Source organism: Caloenas nicobarica, chromosome 18 (genome assembly GCF_036013445.1).
Source record: "Caloenas nicobarica isolate bCalNic1 chromosome 18, bCalNic1.hap1, whole genome shotgun sequence".
NCBI classification, from domain to species: Eukaryota; Metazoa; Chordata; class Aves; order Columbiformes; family Columbidae; genus Caloenas; species Caloenas nicobarica.
The window spans coordinates 1,343,579-1,360,026 of NC_088262.1; the positions used below are offsets into that span (position 1 = coordinate 1,343,579).

Consider the following 16,448-nt stretch of genomic DNA (forward strand, 5'->3'; position numbering starts at 1 on the left):
CCTTGATGCTGGCGGTGCTTTGGGTTCAGGAGAAAGGGAAACTGAGGCAGGGAGTGCTGACCTCTCACAGGCCACCCAAAGGTTGGGGATTAGGACTGGGTGCTTGGGGTTGTGGTCATGATGCTGCAGCGAGTGAGGTTGGTGTATATCGGGGAGAGGGTGGGGGGCACACACTCCCGCCTCTCTCCCTGGAGGATCCCGCAGAGCTGGTCCCCCAGCTCCTAGGCCCCTTCTCTCTTCCAGATGAGGGGCTCTGGGACATCCTCATCAAAGACATCCCCAAGGAGGTGACCTCCTACACCTTCAGCATGGACATTCTCAAGCAGGGCGTCAGCTACGATTTCCGTGTCATCGCCGTGAACGACTACGGCTACGGGACCCCCAGCACGCCTTCCCCCTCCGTGTCGGGTAGCCTGGGGGGCAACACATGGGCACCCCTGGTGGGATGGGTCCCAGCATTGCTCTGTTCTCATGGCCATCACCGAAACCCAGCCCCAGCCCTGCCTGGCTCCTGCAGAGCCCCAAATCCCGCTGGCAGCAGCATCTCCCCTTGCAAAACCTCCTGCTCTCCCCCTCTAACCTGCTCCCTCACAAGGATCCAGGTCTCATAAAGTTCCCCAAAGCGACCCCGTGCCCCGGGGGGAGGTCTCCCCATCCATACTGGTTTGCCTCCCGTGCCCGTCCCCCTCTGATCATCCCTGCTGTGCCCCAGCCCAGAAAGCCAACCCGTTCTATGAGGAGTGGTGGTTCCTGGTGGTCATCGCCCTGGTGGGGCTCATCTTCATCCTCCTCCTCGTCTTTGTGCTCATCATCCGCGGGCAGAGCAAGAAGTATGCCAAGAAGTCAGACTCGGGTGAGCGCCAGGGATCTGGTGGGTGGTGATGGGACCCTCTGGGGTGACAGCTGGGGGGCGCAGAGCCCTGACCCCGTAGGAGCCTCTCCGGGGTCTCCGTGCCTGCCTTTGGGGTGGTAGGATCCTGCCTCAGGGCTCGGCTCCTCCAGAAACCTGGTGACATGTGATAAAGATGCTGTGGGCTTCCCGGAGAGCTCTGGGAGCTAAAGATTAAATCAGTGACTTGTCCCGCTGTCAGCTGCGGGGGCAGAGCAGCCCGGGGGCTCGGCAGAGGTCACCGGGATTAGCCAAACACAGCTCTGTTTTCTTAGCTGTATCAAGGGCTCAAATTGTGGGGAAAATCCAGATCTCCTGGTTGTGCAAACAGAGCGGCTGAGCCAGGGACCGGAGGCAATGGGGAAGGTCAGGCTGCGAGCTGAGGTGGTGCTGGGCATGGGGGTGATGCACAGCCACTGCCCCAGGACTGTCACCACACAGCCACCACTGTGGGACCGTCACCTCGCCGCTGTCCGCAGGCTGTGGTCCCTCCAACACCAGACCTGGCACAACCCTCCCTGGGCCGTTCCCAGTCCCCCCGCACAGGGTCCGGGCCCCCAGCGCGCTGTGCTGCCCGGAGAGGGTCTGGGGGAGGCTGAGCATCCCGTCCCACAGGGAACGGCTCCAAGGCGACTGCCCTGAGCCACGGCGAGATGGTGAGTCTGGATGAGAGCAGCTTCCCTGCCCTGGAGCTCAACAACCGGCGCCTCTCCGTCAAGAACTCCTTCTGCCGGAAAAACGGCATCTACACCCGGTACGGACCCCCCACCACAGCCCCCTCCCCGGGCAGGGGGGAGTTTTTCAGAGGTCGTGCCCGTCCCTCTGTCGTGCACCCACTGCAGGGTGGGCACAGGGCTGGCACCGGGGGGGTGACCCGGTTCTGCCCAGTGCCCCAGCTGCCATGAGCTGCAGCCGCCGCACCAGCCCTGATGTGCCGGGATGTGGAACAGCTGGGGATCCCTGAGAGCTCATGGACCACCTTGGGGCGTGCTTGGCGCAGCCTGGGGGGTCCTGGGGTCCGGCTGGGCTCATCGCCATGTGCCACAGCCCTGAGGGGGGACCCACACTGAGCACCTCCTTCTCCCTGAGGTCCCCACCGCGGCCCAGCCCCGGCAGCCTCCACTACTCAGACGAGGACGTGACCAAGTACAACGACCTGATCCCTGCGGAGAGCAGCAGCCTGACAGAGAAACCCTCCGAGGTCTCCGACTCGCAGGTGACTGCCCGGGATTGCAGGAGGGGACAGGGACATGGGGCAGGGGATGCAGGGGCAGGATGGACGGGGCTGGGAACCCTCCCTGGGCATCAGCCCCACGCTCTGCCCACCACCACGATGCGGGTCTGGGGGAACGTTTGGGAAAAGTGATGCTGGTCCTGCATCCCCCGCAGTTTTGTGGCATGGAGCCTGAGCAAAGCTGGCACAGCCCCTGGCCCGTGAGCTGGGGATGTGGCACCGCAGGGGCGCCCTGGGGGCTGCTGGGGACAGGGGACAAGGGGCAGCAGAGTTGGGGACTGTCCTGCTGCCCGGTCGCTGGTGGCAACGGCTGCGGCTCTGCCAACCCTGCAAAATGGAACCTTTGTGTCCTCCCGGAGGAACGGGCAGCTGTGGCCGGGCAGGAGCGCGACCGCGGGCAGGCAGCCCCCGGGGAGGCCACGGAGCATCGGCACCGGGACAGATGCTGGGCGGGATCTGAAAAGCTGAGGCTGAAGCCTGAGGAAGGGTCCCAGGGGTCCCCATGGCTGTCCTCAGGTTGGAGGGGGAGCAGCCCCAGGGGTCCCCCCATCGCTGCCAGCACCGGCTGTTTCTTTGCCTTGGCGCGGTGGCTGCCGGCTCCGCTCCACTGTGCCTGCGCAGGGCTCGAGTGGCTTTTGCGGAGCTGTGAAGAGCAGCGGGAGCTGGAGCTGGCGCGAGCAGCGTCCCCACTGCCTCAATGGGCCCTTTGTGCGCGGCCGGGGGAAGCTGAATCCAATTACTGGCAGCGGGGAGGCAGGGCCGCCCACACCCGCCTCCCAGAAACACCCTCCCCGCCAGCTCGGGGACCCCCTGAGAGGCCCCAGGACCCTGCAAGCCTTTTGTATAAGGCTTTATTTTGCTTTAGCAGGAGGCAGGAACACCCCAGTGGTGCGGTCTTGTTGGGATGTGCTCACCAGCATCCTCAAAAAGATACACAGCTGGGAAAGCTCACCCTATTTTTGGAGCCCCCCACCCATGCTCACCCCCCTCATCTTGTCCTTAGGGCAGTGACAGCGAGTACGAGGTGGACCCCGGCCACCAGAAAGCCCACTCCTTCGTCAACCACTACATCAGCGACCCAACTTACTACAACTCGTGGCGGCGGCAGCAGAAGGGCATCTCACGGGCGCAGGCGTACAGCTACACTGAGAGCGACTCGGGGGAGCCCGACCACGCACCCCTCTCCAACAGCACCTCCACGCAGCAGGGCAGCCTCTTCCGTCCCAAAGCCAGCAGGACTCCCACCCCACAGACCCCCGGCAACCCCCCCAGCCAGCCTGGTACCCTCTACCGCCCGCCCAGCAGCCTGGCTCCTGGCTCCAGAGCCCCCATCGCTGGGTTTTCTTCTTTCGTTTGATATTTAAACAGAAGCGAAAACAAACAGGAGAAAAAAGTATATATTAAAAAAAGGAAAAAAAAAAAAGAGAGAGAGGAAAAAAGATAAAAGCCCCAAGAAATTAAGAAAAAAAAAAAAAGGCGGCAAGAGGGAGAAGAGAAGGAGGAAGCGGAGAGGCCAAAGGGCCCTGGCTGCCAGCGGTGCCGGGGGCAGCGCTCCCAGCTCAGGGTGTTTTGCTTTCTTGGCAGCACCGAAGCAGAACACTGAGCGCCTTCCCTGGGGCTGGGGAGCAAAACCAGCTCCTCTTCTTGGCCAAAGCGTTCTGGGTTCTGGACTCCTCGGCGGGGCAGGGGGCTCGGGGTGCCAGCGGGATGGCACCGGACTTCATCCCTGACCCCGGCTCCTCCACCAGCTTGTGGCACCCCAGGCTATGGGGACAAGCGGCGACACAGAGACCACTGACTGCAGGGGGGAAGAGGAGCTCTGCTGAACTTAAAACCTCTGGACTTGAAACCTACACCATGGAGCCCCAGGAACCCAGGGGGCAATTAATTCTTCCCCTCATTAGTGCCTGGCCCAGCACAGCACCCCCAGCAGAACCCAGGACTGAACCCCAGGGGAGCCCTGCCGGGGTGCAAGTGGTGCTGATGTCCCCCCTCATTTTGCACCCCGGTACCACACAGGATCTGGTGAGGGCTCAGACCGTGGCAGCTCCTCTGCATTTCTGGTGGTTTGGGTTTTTTTTTAACGGGGTTTTGTGCAGCGGTCTGGGAGCATAAAGGGCGTACAGGGGCGGTGATGCCTGGGGGGCTCCGGGGCCGTTCGGGTGGTCTCTGCACAGCAAACCCCCCGCAGTGCCTACGGGTGACCGGGCACCAGCCCGGCAGGGCCGTGATGCCTGGGCTGAGCTGAGGGAGATGCCAATAAACAGCCTGAGATCAGCCCATCTGGTCTCTCTGTCACCCTGGGGCTGGCGGGATGTGTCCGTCTGTCCTGCTGCCCTGGCTGGGCTTGTGTCCACCCTACGGCACTGGGGAAGGAGGCAGGCAGGGGGTGCCGGAGGCTGTTATGCCGGGATGGGGAGAAACTGGGGACACAGCCAGAAGTGCCAGTGGGGACAAGGAGCATTTCTGGCAGCTGACTCATCCAACCTACTTTGGAGCTGGTGCCAAAGGGACTGTGGCACCCAGGGGTGCCTGTCACCTCCCTGACACCCCACTTGGGTGCAGACATGGACATGGGGACAGATGGGGGTCTGCATTTGGCCAGACAAATCTTGCCCCTTGTTTGCAGCCCAGCTCCAGCCCCAGGTGTCCGGGCTTGTGCAAGAGAAATCATCCTGCCACCGGGGCTGGGACACGGAGCCGCCAGCGACGTGGGGCAGAGCAGGTCTGGGGAGTCGAACAACACGGGTGAGTTCCCCGTGCGAAGGCTGCTCCCCATGCGAGGGCTGCTCCCTGTGCGGGGGATGCGCCATGTGCAAGGGCTGCTCCTCGTGTGAGGGATGCTCTGCTCCCACGCAGGGCATGTTTCAGCTCCTGTGAGCAGCCACGACCCAGCGAGCACTGATGCGATCCCTGGACTTGTCCCCTGTTGCCGGGACAGTGGGATGTGGGTCCTGCGAGTCTGCATGTGCTCCCTGGTGGAAAAGCCAGAGGGTTCAGCAACCTCCACGGCAGGCTTGGAGCTGGTGCGGTGCCAGGAGGTGAAGCCGCCGGTGCGGCTGTGGCCAGAGCCACCGGGGCCCTGTGGCAACGATGGTGACAAAGCCAGGATGCACCCTTTGTGCTCGTGGTTTCCCACGGCTGACGGATGCAGCACCCGAGGAAGTGGTGGATCCCACATCCCACCGCAGCGGTGGGGTCATCCTCTGCTCCTTGGGGATGGTCTGGGAGCTGCGCAGGGCACAGAGCCCAGTGTGGGCACAGCAGAGATGGGCTGAGTGCCAGGGGCACTAGTGGGAGCTCTTGTTTGCCTGTGCTGCCTCAGTTTCCCCACAGCACAGATGCAATCAGACCAGCTGGGCTCAGGGGGAAGACACCGTGCTCCCTGCCAAGCACAGCCACCTCTCTCCCGCGTTGGCTTTCACCGTACTCCTGCCACAACCAGCTCTTTCCCAAGCCTCTCTGTGCTGCCTGTGCCCACCCTGCCGGCTCTCCAGGCTGCTCCGCGCAGCAGACGGGCAGGACGAGCTGTCGGCAGCCATCAGCTCCCGGGGACTGAATTGGCCTTGACGTGTCTCCCAGCTCCTGCCGGGTTCTCCCAAGGGCAGAGCAGCACTCGCTTATCATGGTTTGCGAGCCAAGGGGGGCAGAGGGGAGAGGCTGCACCTCCGGACCGTGCCGGGCGGACGGGGCAGCACTGGAGTGGTACCCGCTCGCTGCCCCAGGTGTGATGGGGAGATGTTTGTTTGCCAGAAACAAGGATTGCAGCCTGTAAACCTGGGCTGAATTGTGTGGTTTTTGTTTATCTATTTGGCTGGAGCAGCACTGCTGTTGGAGGAGGCAGGTAGTAAGAGTTTATTCTCCGGGTTGAGATGAGGTCAGCAAAGAGCAATCAGAGCAAAGAGAAACGCTCAGTGTGTGCTGGAGGAGAAGCAGCCCTGGGCTCTCCCTTCCCTCCAGATTTATTTCCCCCATTCCCCGCCACCTCCTGGGGCAGATCCAGGTGTCCCCACCTTTCCCTTGCCTTGGGCTGTGGGGACAGGGACAGCCTGTCCTGTCACCCCGGGGACCAACTGGGACTCAGCGCATCCTCAGAGCCCCGGGTGCCCCAGGCCCTGCCGCCTCCGTGCCCGGCTGCGGAGCTCCCGGCACCGGCAGAGCCCTCCCAGAGAGGAGAGCGATGGAGAGGACGGACCTGCATCGGTGCACCCTGTCCTGCAGACGTGGGTGCCTGGCACCACCGTGCCGCGCACACCACGGCACCCCAAACAAAGGGGTCCCTGCGCTGAAGCTGAGCCAGGACAGGGGCTTTCCATGGGTGCCACCAGCTGCGGTGTGTCCCCACAGCAGCCACACTCCAGGTTGGATCCCCGGGGGACACCGCGGCGGCTGCGCCACAGGTGGGCAATGGGTTCCTGGGTGGGTGGCAGGTTGGGTGAGCCTGTTCCCCGGCGCTGCCGGCCAGGGGAGCGTTTGGGGTGGGAAAGGCAGGCGGCTGCAGGGAGAGCTCACACACGGCAGGCTCCGACTTGCGCACCGTGTGTCCTGTGCTCACCCGGGCACCCAAGGGTGCTGAGGTGCCAGCAGCGAGCGGATGGCACGGTCCTGCCGGGGTGAGCCAGGTAACCGCTCACCCCTGGGCGAAGGGCACGGGGAGGGGGTGAAATCCCACGTCTGTGGGTGCGAGTTGATGTCTAGGGGTTAGCTGGGCTTTCAGGGATGTTTCTAGCAGCACTGGGCCTTGGAGCTCAGGGAATGTGGGGAGGCTGTGGGGGCAATGCCCCAGTGCTGGCCCGCTGGGGTGTCCGGATGGGAATCCCCAGGCCTTGCTGCAGTGCTGGGGCTCGGGGAAAGCCCCCGCCTCCCTCGGCAGCATCTCCTGCGCGGCCGCAGCAGCGGCTGCAGACAAAGCTGGCAGGCGCTGGCGGCAGGAGGAGGGGACGGGGCTGCCGGGAAACTTGGGCGCTTCTCCCTGCCCTGCTTTTCAAAGTGCTTTTCAACCCTTTTCTTTTTTTTTTTTATCTTCTCCACATTCAAAAGCTTCTGAGAAGCAGTAAAAGGAGCCGGCAACGGGTTCAGGAGGGGTGGGACATGGCCACCCCGCTCCGTGCTCCCCAGCCTCCCAGCACCCCGACCTTGCCGCCGTCCACCCTGGGGCTCTGCGTGGCCCGAGCTGTGCTGGAGGGGACAGGAGGGAGCCCATCTCTCCCAGGCAGTTTTTCAAGTTGAGTGGGTGCCTCTCTTCCCAGCCGGAGCCAGGCCAGCCCGCAGGAGCCTTCCCCAGCAGCTCCCACACACCGGCTGATGTTAATCCGTCCTGACTGCGCTGTCTCAGCCAGCGCCGTGCTCCTGTGACGGCGTCAGGTGAGGCGAGCAGCACCGCACCGGCCTCCGAGTGACACACACTGGCCCCACGCAAGTGGGTAGAGCTGCTGGTGGGGCCGCGGCAAACCCTCCTCCTCTTCCTCACCCAGCGACAAAACAGTGTCGCATCCAGCGGTGGCTTCTAGGGGATCCCTGCTCAACTGTGGGCATGGGGCTTTGCCTCTTGCCTCAGTTTCCTTGTATGGAAAGCAAGGGAAATAAAATTTGCCGAACAAACCGGCTATGAAAATGGCCCTGGTGTGAGGCGAGGAAGCAGCACAGCCTGGGAAGCAGACTGCCGGCACCGGCGGAGGCGGGTGATGCCAAACACCCGCGCTGCAGGCAGAGCCCGTGCCCTGGGTGGTTTGGTCACAGTGCTCAGCCTGGCAGAGCTTCTCCCCTGCGCCAACCCCGGCACCGTGGCCGTGCCGCGCTTGCCCCGCGGCCTGCAGGGGCGACAGCTCTGTGGTTATGCCGCAAGCAGCCTCCTGCCCTTCCCACCGAGCGAAGCATCTGTGCCAGATGAGCCATCAAAGTGTCCGGCGCTGTCCAGACCCGGCTCCATCCAGTTGGTGCCGCCGAACCCAGGGATTGGAGCTTCTTGCACTGATAACATGAGAAATCTTCAGCTCCCTGCAGCGTCGTGCCCCAGCACCCGAGCCCCTGGGTGGCATGGCCGGGGGCATCCCGGGACCCACCGCCACCCCCTGCGCCCCAGCCTGGCCCCCTCCACAGAGCCGCCAGATGCTCCGGAATATGCAAGAAACGCTGCATTAGGCAGATTCGGGATAATCTCATCTCTCCCGCCTCTTTTCTCCCACAAAGGTCTCGCCTTAATCCCTGGCTGTGCAGCCCTGCACTCTCCCTTTCAGCATCGCCAGGGTGGCCATGGTGTCCCCGTCCTCGTGTCCTGGCCACAGACCACCCAACGGCCCCGCGGCCTGGAGGGGCCCTGCGACACCCCGAGGGGGACGGGGCAGCGGGACTGGCTGGGGACTGAGAGCTGGGGGACGGTGGAGGGCGAGTGTGGGCGCTGGTGTCACGGTCACGAGTGGAATGGGGAGACTGGTGCTGCCCCGCGCCTGAACCCGCTTCCTCATGGGGCTCGGTTTGCTCTTCATTCCCCCTAATTAATTAGAGTCGGTCACCCCCCGGCTCCCCAGCCCCCGGCCGATCTGCCGGCGTGCAGCCAGTCCCGGCTCTGCCCGCGGGGACCCCGCTTGGGGCCCCCAGGAGAGAACGGATCCGGAACCCCCCACCTCAGCGGTTCCCCGCACCACGCCCATGGAGGGGCCGGGGACCCCACTCGTGGCCCCACTCGGGGGCACACCCCCCAATCCACCGCGGGACCCCCCACGGGCGGGGCCGCGCCTGGGACAAGGGTCACCCCCCCGCCCCACTCGTGTTTGAATGGAGGGCGTGGGACTGCCCCGTGACGTAGCGCCGCGCCATTGGCTCGGGCGGGGCGATGACATCATGCCCGCCGCGGCTGCGGGGGGGGCGGGTTCGCTCCCGCTCGGCTCGGCCATGGCCCGGCAGCGGGGCCCGGGCGCGCAGGTACGGGGGCTCCGGGGCACGGGGGGGCTCGGTTCAGCCCGGTTCGGCTCGGTTCAGCCCGGCCCGGCTTGGCTCGGCTCGGCTCGGCTCGGTTCGTCGCGGCGCGGGGGGAGGCAGCCGGGCCCCGGCTCGGCTATTGTCCAGCGGCGGGCGGGGTCCCCGGGGCTGCCCCGAGCCCGCTACGGTAACGGGCTGCGGGCGGTGGTGACCCCCCCCAACCCCTCCGCCACACCGGGGCGTGGGGCCGGTGTGCGGCGCGGGTGGGCGAAGGGGTTAACAGGATGCGGAGCCGTGTTTGCCCGGTGTGAGGCACCGGCCCGGCTCACCCCGCCCCGGCTATCGGCGGCCGCTCGCCCGCGGCTCCCCGCGTCCCCGAACCCGGCGGGGGCTTCCCGGTGCCCGGAGCCGGCGGTGGCCGCAGCCGGGGCGGTGGCCGCCCGGGGCCCTTCTCGGAAAGGCTGATCCTCCCCGCGCTGGAGCGGGTCCAGCAGCACCCCTGGGCTGGCCGGGGCCGGGCGCGGGCGGGTGCTGAGTCAGAGCCGCCCGAAATCCCCGTCCAGCTCATCCTCCCGCAGCCCGGACGGGGCTCAGGGCTCCGCGGTCCCACCCAGCGCTGCTCGCCATCGCTGGGGAGCACACAGCAGCTCCCACGGGTGCCCCGGGGAGCAGGGACCGGGCCGGCTCTGCAAGCCCGGGCACGGGGCTGGCTCCCGAACCCGCTCCGGTGCGGGACGGCGCCCGGAGAGCCGGGGGCTGGTGGGCAGCGAGCGCCCGTGGGGAGCTGGACGCAGCCCGCGCCGCCCTGGGTTGACCCCGGCACTGGCAGTGTGAAGTATAGATATTTCCAAGTGCCGAATCTATAGATTAGGGAGGCTGTTGTAGAGGGAGCTGGGATCGTTAGCGGTCTAGAGGGGAAACTGAGGCAGCGAGGGGAGCGCAGGTCTCTGCGCCCCAGGACGGGGCTCTCTCCCTAGTCGGGCATGCAGTAAACAAGTCTGTTTTGGACACAGCTCCCTCGGAGACCGTGGAGCGAATCCAGCTGAGGTTTAGCACCGAGGAGTTTCAGTGGGTTTGGGTCCTGGGGGTGAGAAGAGCAAGGCTGGCCCGAATCCCTCTCCCCAGGGGCCGCCGCCCCACTCTGTGCGGTGGGGCTTCCTCCACGGCCCCACCAGCAGCCCCACGCCGCTGCCCGCAGGCAGCCCCGCTGCCGGCAGCGTTGTGCTGACCATGGCGGTCTCTCCCTTTGTTCCCTGGGTTTTGTCGCGAGCACAAACAGCCGGCGCGGCCGCGGGCCCCCCAAGCCGTCCGGCTGCGGGGTGCTGTGCCCCGCCGGCAGGTAGGGCGCTGCGGCCGAGCCGTGGGAAGGCTGCCTGTTTACTTCCCGTCCACCCCAGCGAAACCGCAGGAATTTGGAGCCTGGCAGAGGTCGGGAGGTCTGTTTAGCCCCAGTATCCTGTGGGACCCCAGCCAGCCCCCGTTGTTGTGAGAGACGGAGCTGGGACCAGCGAGGAGATAACCTTTCCCCCCGGAAACGTCCCCTCCTTGGCCTGGAGAGCCGCGGGCTGGTTCGTGGCCCTGTAGCGGGAGGATTTATGGTCCTGTGCGTGTTCTGGCGTGTCCTGCCAATAGTTCTTTGCTGAACTCTGGCTAGCTCCTGGTTGTCGGCAGTCCCTGGGGAGAGCTGCTCTGCTTTTGGCACTGGCATGCCAAAAGTTCCCCGGCTTGGCTCTGGCTGGTGTGCCGATAGCCCAGGCAAGAGCTGAGCTTCGTTTCCTGCCCTGGCGAGCTATCTCACCAGCCCCAGCTCTGACGCTCGCTGCTGGTTGCCTTTCTGCTTCCAGAGGCACTGCCGGGGCTGCTCCGTGCATCCCCCGGCTGAGCTGCAGCAGTGTCCTGGTGCCAGGGACAGGACCAGACCTGTCACCCGCTGGGGAGGAGACGGTCACCGGGGCGCCTGAGCTGCCGCACTAACAGGACTGGCTGCCCCCAGGCCTTGGGAAGAGTCACTGGAGAGCCCGGTGTGAGGGTGTGACAGGGGCTTGTCCCCTCCCGGGGCTGGCGGTGTCAGGGTGTGCTCCGTGCCCTGTCTCCATCAGCTGTCTGCCAGGCACTGACATCAAAGGGCCACCTGAGCCGGATCCCTGGGAGCTCTGCACCAGAAAGTGGGGCTGAGCAGCCGCCGTGTCCTCCCTGCCCAGCGTGCGGGTTCTCCCTGACCCCAGGTGACACGGAGGTGTCCAACCGGTCCAGCACAGCCCCTGCCCCAGCGCCTGACTGGCTGGGAAGAGCATCCTCTGATCTCTGGGCTGGAGGCTGCTGCCTGGGGCATCTGCACGGCAAAGCCGGGGAGGCTCGTTTGGAGCTGGCCGGGCTGGCTGGGATGCTTTCCCCCTCTGTGGGTTTGGCTCTCCCAGCCCCTGAGTGGGATGAGCCGGGGGCAGGACGCGTGGAAGCATGGCTGGAATCGGCCTTTCCCTCATGTGCACCCGTGCACTGGGCTCTTTTTTTAAGCTACTGGACCTCATGGGTGACTGATGCTGGGTGGGATGAGATGGGGAGGATGGGGAGTCTTTGTGGGAAGCCTGCACCGTCGGGGCACACAGTCCTGGCAGCCAGCTGGGGCTGTCCCACCTTCCACACTGGCTGCAGGACCCCGCTGTTCCACAGCCACCCATTCGCAGGGAGAATCGTGTCCCCAGGGACCTGAGGCTTCTCAGCTCGTGGTCCCAAAGGGCTGAGAGGGCAGGTGGGAAGCAGCGCGTGGTCTGTCGGTTCACTTGATCCCTCTCGTCCTTGACCCACGCTCGCAGGTCCCATCCTCTCCCCTTTCCCCGAAGCTCTGCTGGAACTTGGCCGTGCCCCGGGCTGGCTGCGCCAGGGCGGGCAGCGCTGCCAGCCTGCCACGGCTCTCGGGTTACCCAGCCACTTCCCCTGGTAGGCAGCTGGAGAGGCGGCGGTGGCAAAGCCACCCTGGCCTGGTTTCCTTTGTGAAAATGATGGCAGTGGGAATGTCACAGGATCCACTCTCCTCGAGTGAAAGGAGGAGAAAAGGGCTCTGTGTCCTGCTCCCCACGGGCAGGACGGGGCCGGCAGCCGGGCTGTGCGGGCAGCAGCGTCCCCCCGCGCTGCCAGCACCTCTTGGGGTGAGCTGGGAGCAGAGCGCTGAGGGATGGGGCAGATTTTGGCTGCTACGAAAAGGCTTTGTGGGCAGGAGCATCAAAGGGGGGACGCGGCGGCTTGTTTGGGGGCTGTGATGGCGATGGAGAGCCGCTGGCCGGAGAGGCTGCTGCGGCACGCCGGTAACGCTCCAACCTCCCGGTGGCCCCTTCGCCGCCGCTTGCAAAGTATCTCACAAATGCTGAACTTGGCCCCGAAATCTAAATACAAGGGAGGGACAGTCCCCAGATGGCCTAAATCAGCAGCACGGTTGCCTGGCCCAGCCGGGGAGCTCGCCGGGAGTGTTTGTATTATGTAAAAGCGAGGGCTGGAGGAATGCTGGCCCAAGAGACCTCGCGAGGGGAGGGTGTCTGTGCCACACACACGCGGAGGCTCAGCTGAGCGTGCGGGACACCCTGCCAAGGGGAGCGGGGCTCCAGCGAGCTGCTCGTCTGCGTTCGGCTCGGGCGAGGAGGGGAGAACTCCACTTGTCTCCCAGTTTGAGGGTGCGGAGAAGGTTGTGTGGCTGCTCTGCCTCTTCCCCCAGCTGCTGGGGATAAACTGGGGGCTCCCCCTGCCAGAACCCCCAGGAGTGTCGCATCCCCAGGGCTCTGCCCAGGAGGGCTCAGGGCTGTGGGGTGGTGGGATCCCGCCGGAGATAGACGGGGAGCGCGGCCATGTGCTGCCGTTGCCGTGCCACGGGGAACACCAGCTCCATACGGGAGCTGTGCACAGGAGGGAACCGGGACTTTGCACCCGTGTGGGGTCAGAGTCCGTCCTGCCTGCACAGAACCAGCCCGGCAGCAGCCTGGGGCTGCGCTGCCGCGGTGGGGCACAGATGGCTGTCGCAGGTTTGGGAAGGGATGGGGGCAGGAGCTCTCCCCAGCTGTGCTGGGGACTGTGGGGCAGATGCTGTGGCCCCGGCGGTGTCTGGCTGAGCAGGGACAGGACCGAGTTGTGCTGGGACCGCGGGCTGTGGGGCTGGGACTCGCTTCCAGGTGACACTGCGGAGCCGTTCAGTCCACCCTGGGGCTGGGTGGGCAATGGGGGGGACGTGGCCCCCGCCCCCAGGCGAGATGTTGGTCTCTTCCCCGTGGCTGTCACGGCGTCACCGGCTGTGCCCGAAGGGAGGAAGAGGGCGGCTGCAAACCCTTCCTCCCCAGCAGCCTCTCCGGGGACCACCTGGGGCTGCCTGGCGCCAGGGGAAGCACAGGATGCGGTGACGTGGTCGCTGTCCTTGTCCCCTCCGCTGTGGCCATGGGCGCTGGGCTGGACAGGTCGGCTGGTGGCACCGACGTGGCCATGGGAAGGAGGAACGTGCCTCTCCACATCCCGGTCAGCCAGGGCCCTCGTCATCTCTGCTGCCCCTGAGTCACAGCGGTGACAGTGAGGTGGCCGGGGCAGGTGGGCATGGCCACGCACGGGCTCAGCACCGTGGTACAGCGAGGAGCAGCACAAACAGCTTTGGGGTGTCCAAGGGCAGCAGCGAGGCTGCATCACCACGTCCCCATCCTGCCGAGCGGGAAGGGGTCCCCGTGGGTGCTGCCTGGCCCCATCCTGGCCCCTCCATCCCACCGCTGGGCTGGCGGTGCCTCCCGGGGCTCTGCGCCCTCCTCGCACACTTCCTGCCGTCTGCTTCCAATTCCTCCTGGCGTCTGCTCCTCCCTGCTTTCTGCCAATTAAAAAAAAAAAAATTCCAGGCATCTTCTGGGCGTGCGGCTCCTGGAGGCTCCAGCGCTGCTGTGCCCCATGTCGGCGGGCTGGGGCTGCATGGGGAGGCGACAGTGGGTGCAAACGGTGCCTGTTCGCATGGGGCACAGGGTTGGGACTGTCCTGCAATGCCCCCATGCCCAGGTCTTTCTCCTGCAGTCCTTTCTGTGCGTCTGCCCCACGGATGGGGTCTGGGACCTGCTCGTTTAGGAGGTGTGGGGAGCTCGGGGCGTCTGGGGACCTATCCCTGCAGAGTGATGTCCTGTGTGGCAGCTGTTCCCAGGGCGGTGGAGCAGCTGCTGGGCACAGGGTCACATCTTGCAGCCTGGCGGGATGAGGGCTGGCGTCGGCAGGGCCGTGTCCTCAAAACCTGACCATGTCCCTCTCTCCTGTCCCCTAGGAGTGACCCGTCCGTGACGCCGGTGTCAGCCCAGCCACAGGGCAGCAGGTGTGAGCCCCGACCGGCTCCGTGGGACGCTCAGCTCCGTCTCGGCCGCCCCGGTGCCTCCCGGCGCAGCCGCTCCTCGCCACGGCCATGCCGATCCTCAAGCAGCTCGTCTCCAACTCTGCCCACTCCAAGCGGCGCTCACGGGCCGACCTGACGGCCGAGATGATCAGCGCGCCCTTGGGGGACTTCCGCCACACCATGCACGTGGGGCGGGCGGGGGACGCCTTTGGGGACACGTCCTTCCTCACCAGCAAGGCAGGGGAGCCGGAGGTGGGCGAGGAGCCCGGCGCCTCCAAACCCAGCCTGCTCTCCCGTCGCTTCCGCAGCAGCAAGCGCTCGCAGTCGGTGACGCGGGGTGACCGGCAGGACATGCTGGGGTCTCTGCGGGACTCAGCTCTGTTCGTGAAGAACGCCGTGTCCCTGCCGCAGCTCAACGAGAAGGAGGTGGACAGGAGCGCGGGGCAGCTGCCCAAGAGCCTCTCCTCCAGCCCGGTGAAGAAGCCGCCCGAGGAGGGGAGTCCCGAAGAGCAGCAGCACCCGAACGGGGCGGCTGCTGGGCCGCTGAGCCCCGGCTTGGACGAGCGTGACTTCGGGGACATCACGGAGCTGCCCGTCGTGGTGGCCAAGAGCGGGGCGGGCATGAAGCACGCCGAGTCCATCATGTCCTTCCACATCGACCTGGGGCCCTCCATGCTCGGGGACGTGCTGAGCATCATGGATAAGGAGCAGTGGGAGCAGGATGAAGACCCCGAGCTGGAGGAGAGCCGTGAGGAGGAGGAGGATGCCGCCCTGCCTGGTTCTGCGGCGGCAGCCCCGCCGAGCCAGAGCCCATCCCGCGGCGCCGGCGGCCGCTGCCCCAGGGACAGCAGTTCGGTGTCCGGCTGCCCCTCGGGGCCGGAGGAGCGCAGCCCTGTCCCCGGGCCACCGAGCCAGCGGGGGGGGCCCCCGAAACGCCCTGACAAGGAGTTTTCATTTGCTGATGAAGATGACGACGAGATCAGAGTATAAAAGGCAGGCAGCTGAGCCAAGGGGTCTGGTTCTCATTTGCGGTTGTTGGACGCAGGGCCGAATGCTCTGGTGCTGCAATGAGTGGCACCAAGGAAGACTCAACTCCTCACTTGTTCCCCCTCCCTGGCGGCGATGGCCACGGGACAGGACAGTGCTCTGCTCTGGGCTGGGGACAGCCCCGACGCCTCCTGCCCCCAGAGAGCTCCAGCACATCCCGGGGAGGAAAGCAGACATGATTTTGGTTCTTTCTGTTGGACTTTGGATATTAGCTCTTTTCTTACCCGCCCCCTCCCCGCCCCTTTAAAAGCAATATAGATCAAACAAGATGAGGCTTTGAAGTTTTAGCCCCTTTAGTAATATATATATTTTTTTTCCCACTGTACGGTTTTTACTGCTCTCCGATTTGTACTTAACTTTCTTTACTCTCGCGATTGGTTTTTACGGAGGGGAGATTTCCCATGAGGAAGGACTTGGCTCTGGAGCTCAGGGGGCACCCCAGGACCATGGGTGGCCCCAGCTGCCCAGATTTCTCGGGGACCTTCTGCAGACCAGGAGCCTCCAGCTGCGGGGTTTGCTCCCCATCACTCGGATGGATGGATCCATCCCCAATGCCTGACCCTCCAAACAGCCCGGGGGTCGTGGGGATGCGGATGGGGGTGTGGGTCTGTCCCCCAGGGTCCTGCGTGCCTGGTGGCCACTGTTGTGGGGCCAGCCTGGTGCAGGCGGGTGGAAAAGGAGGGTTTTATACCATGTATGTACAAATGCAAAGAATAAAAGGAAACAGTAGTGACAGCAGTGGCCTGAGTTCCTGGGGGACGATATGCGTGGTGACGTGCGTTTGCACTGCCTGTGCAGGTGGGGACCGGCTTTCTCTGTGCTTCCACTGTCCCCAGGCCCTGTCCCTTCGCTGTGTGTCCCTGGCTGTAGTCCTGCGCGGTGGCTGGTCCCCTGGCCGGCGTTGGGCACCGTGCTGGATCTGCCCATCGCTGCCTGCGGGGGGAGGAAGCGGCCAAGCTCCCGCGGGCCGGATCTGGCTCCGGGCTGGGACCCTCCGGCCAGGTCGGGTCCTGCCAAGGGACGGC

The 16,448-nt window shown here is 65.3% G+C and overlaps 2 protein-coding genes across 3 annotated transcripts in view; both read left to right on the plus strand.

The window, feature by feature from the left end:
* The window catches only part of SDK2 (sidekick cell adhesion molecule 2), a 44,980-nt gene extending 40,590 nt beyond the window's left edge, over window positions 1–4,390 (plus strand). For both annotated transcript variants that reach the window (XM_065647731.1, XM_065647732.1), the window contains exons 41-45: window positions 244–408; window positions 713–853; window positions 1,505–1,643; window positions 1,979–2,105; window positions 3,127–4,390. In XM_065647731.1, coding sequence (XP_065503803.1) covers window positions 244–408; window positions 713–853; window positions 1,505–1,643; window positions 1,979–2,105; window positions 3,127–3,480 — 926 coding nt within the window. In that variant the 3' untranslated portion in view covers window positions 3,481–4,390. The remainder of the gene's footprint in view (window positions 1–243; window positions 409–712; window positions 854–1,504; window positions 1,644–1,978; window positions 2,106–3,126) is intronic.
* Window positions 4,391–8,956: 4,566 nt separating this feature from the next.
* CDC42EP4 (CDC42 effector protein 4) lies at window positions 8,957–16,147 on the plus strand. Its single transcript, XM_065647894.1, has 2 exons — window positions 8,957–9,044; window positions 14,311–16,147. The coding sequence occupies exon 2, from the start codon at window positions 14,446–14,448 to the stop codon at window positions 15,364–15,366; it is 921 nt and encodes a 306-aa protein (XP_065503966.1). The 5' UTR covers window positions 8,957–9,044; window positions 14,311–14,445; the 3' UTR covers window positions 15,367–16,147.
* The last annotated feature ends 301 nt before the right edge of the window (window positions 16,148–16,448 follow it).

Coding starts and splice junctions, on each gene's coding strand:
- CDC42EP4 (XM_065647894.1), top strand. CDS start 14,446: ATGCCGATCCTCAAGCAGCTCGTCTCCAACTCTGCCCACTCCAAGCGG.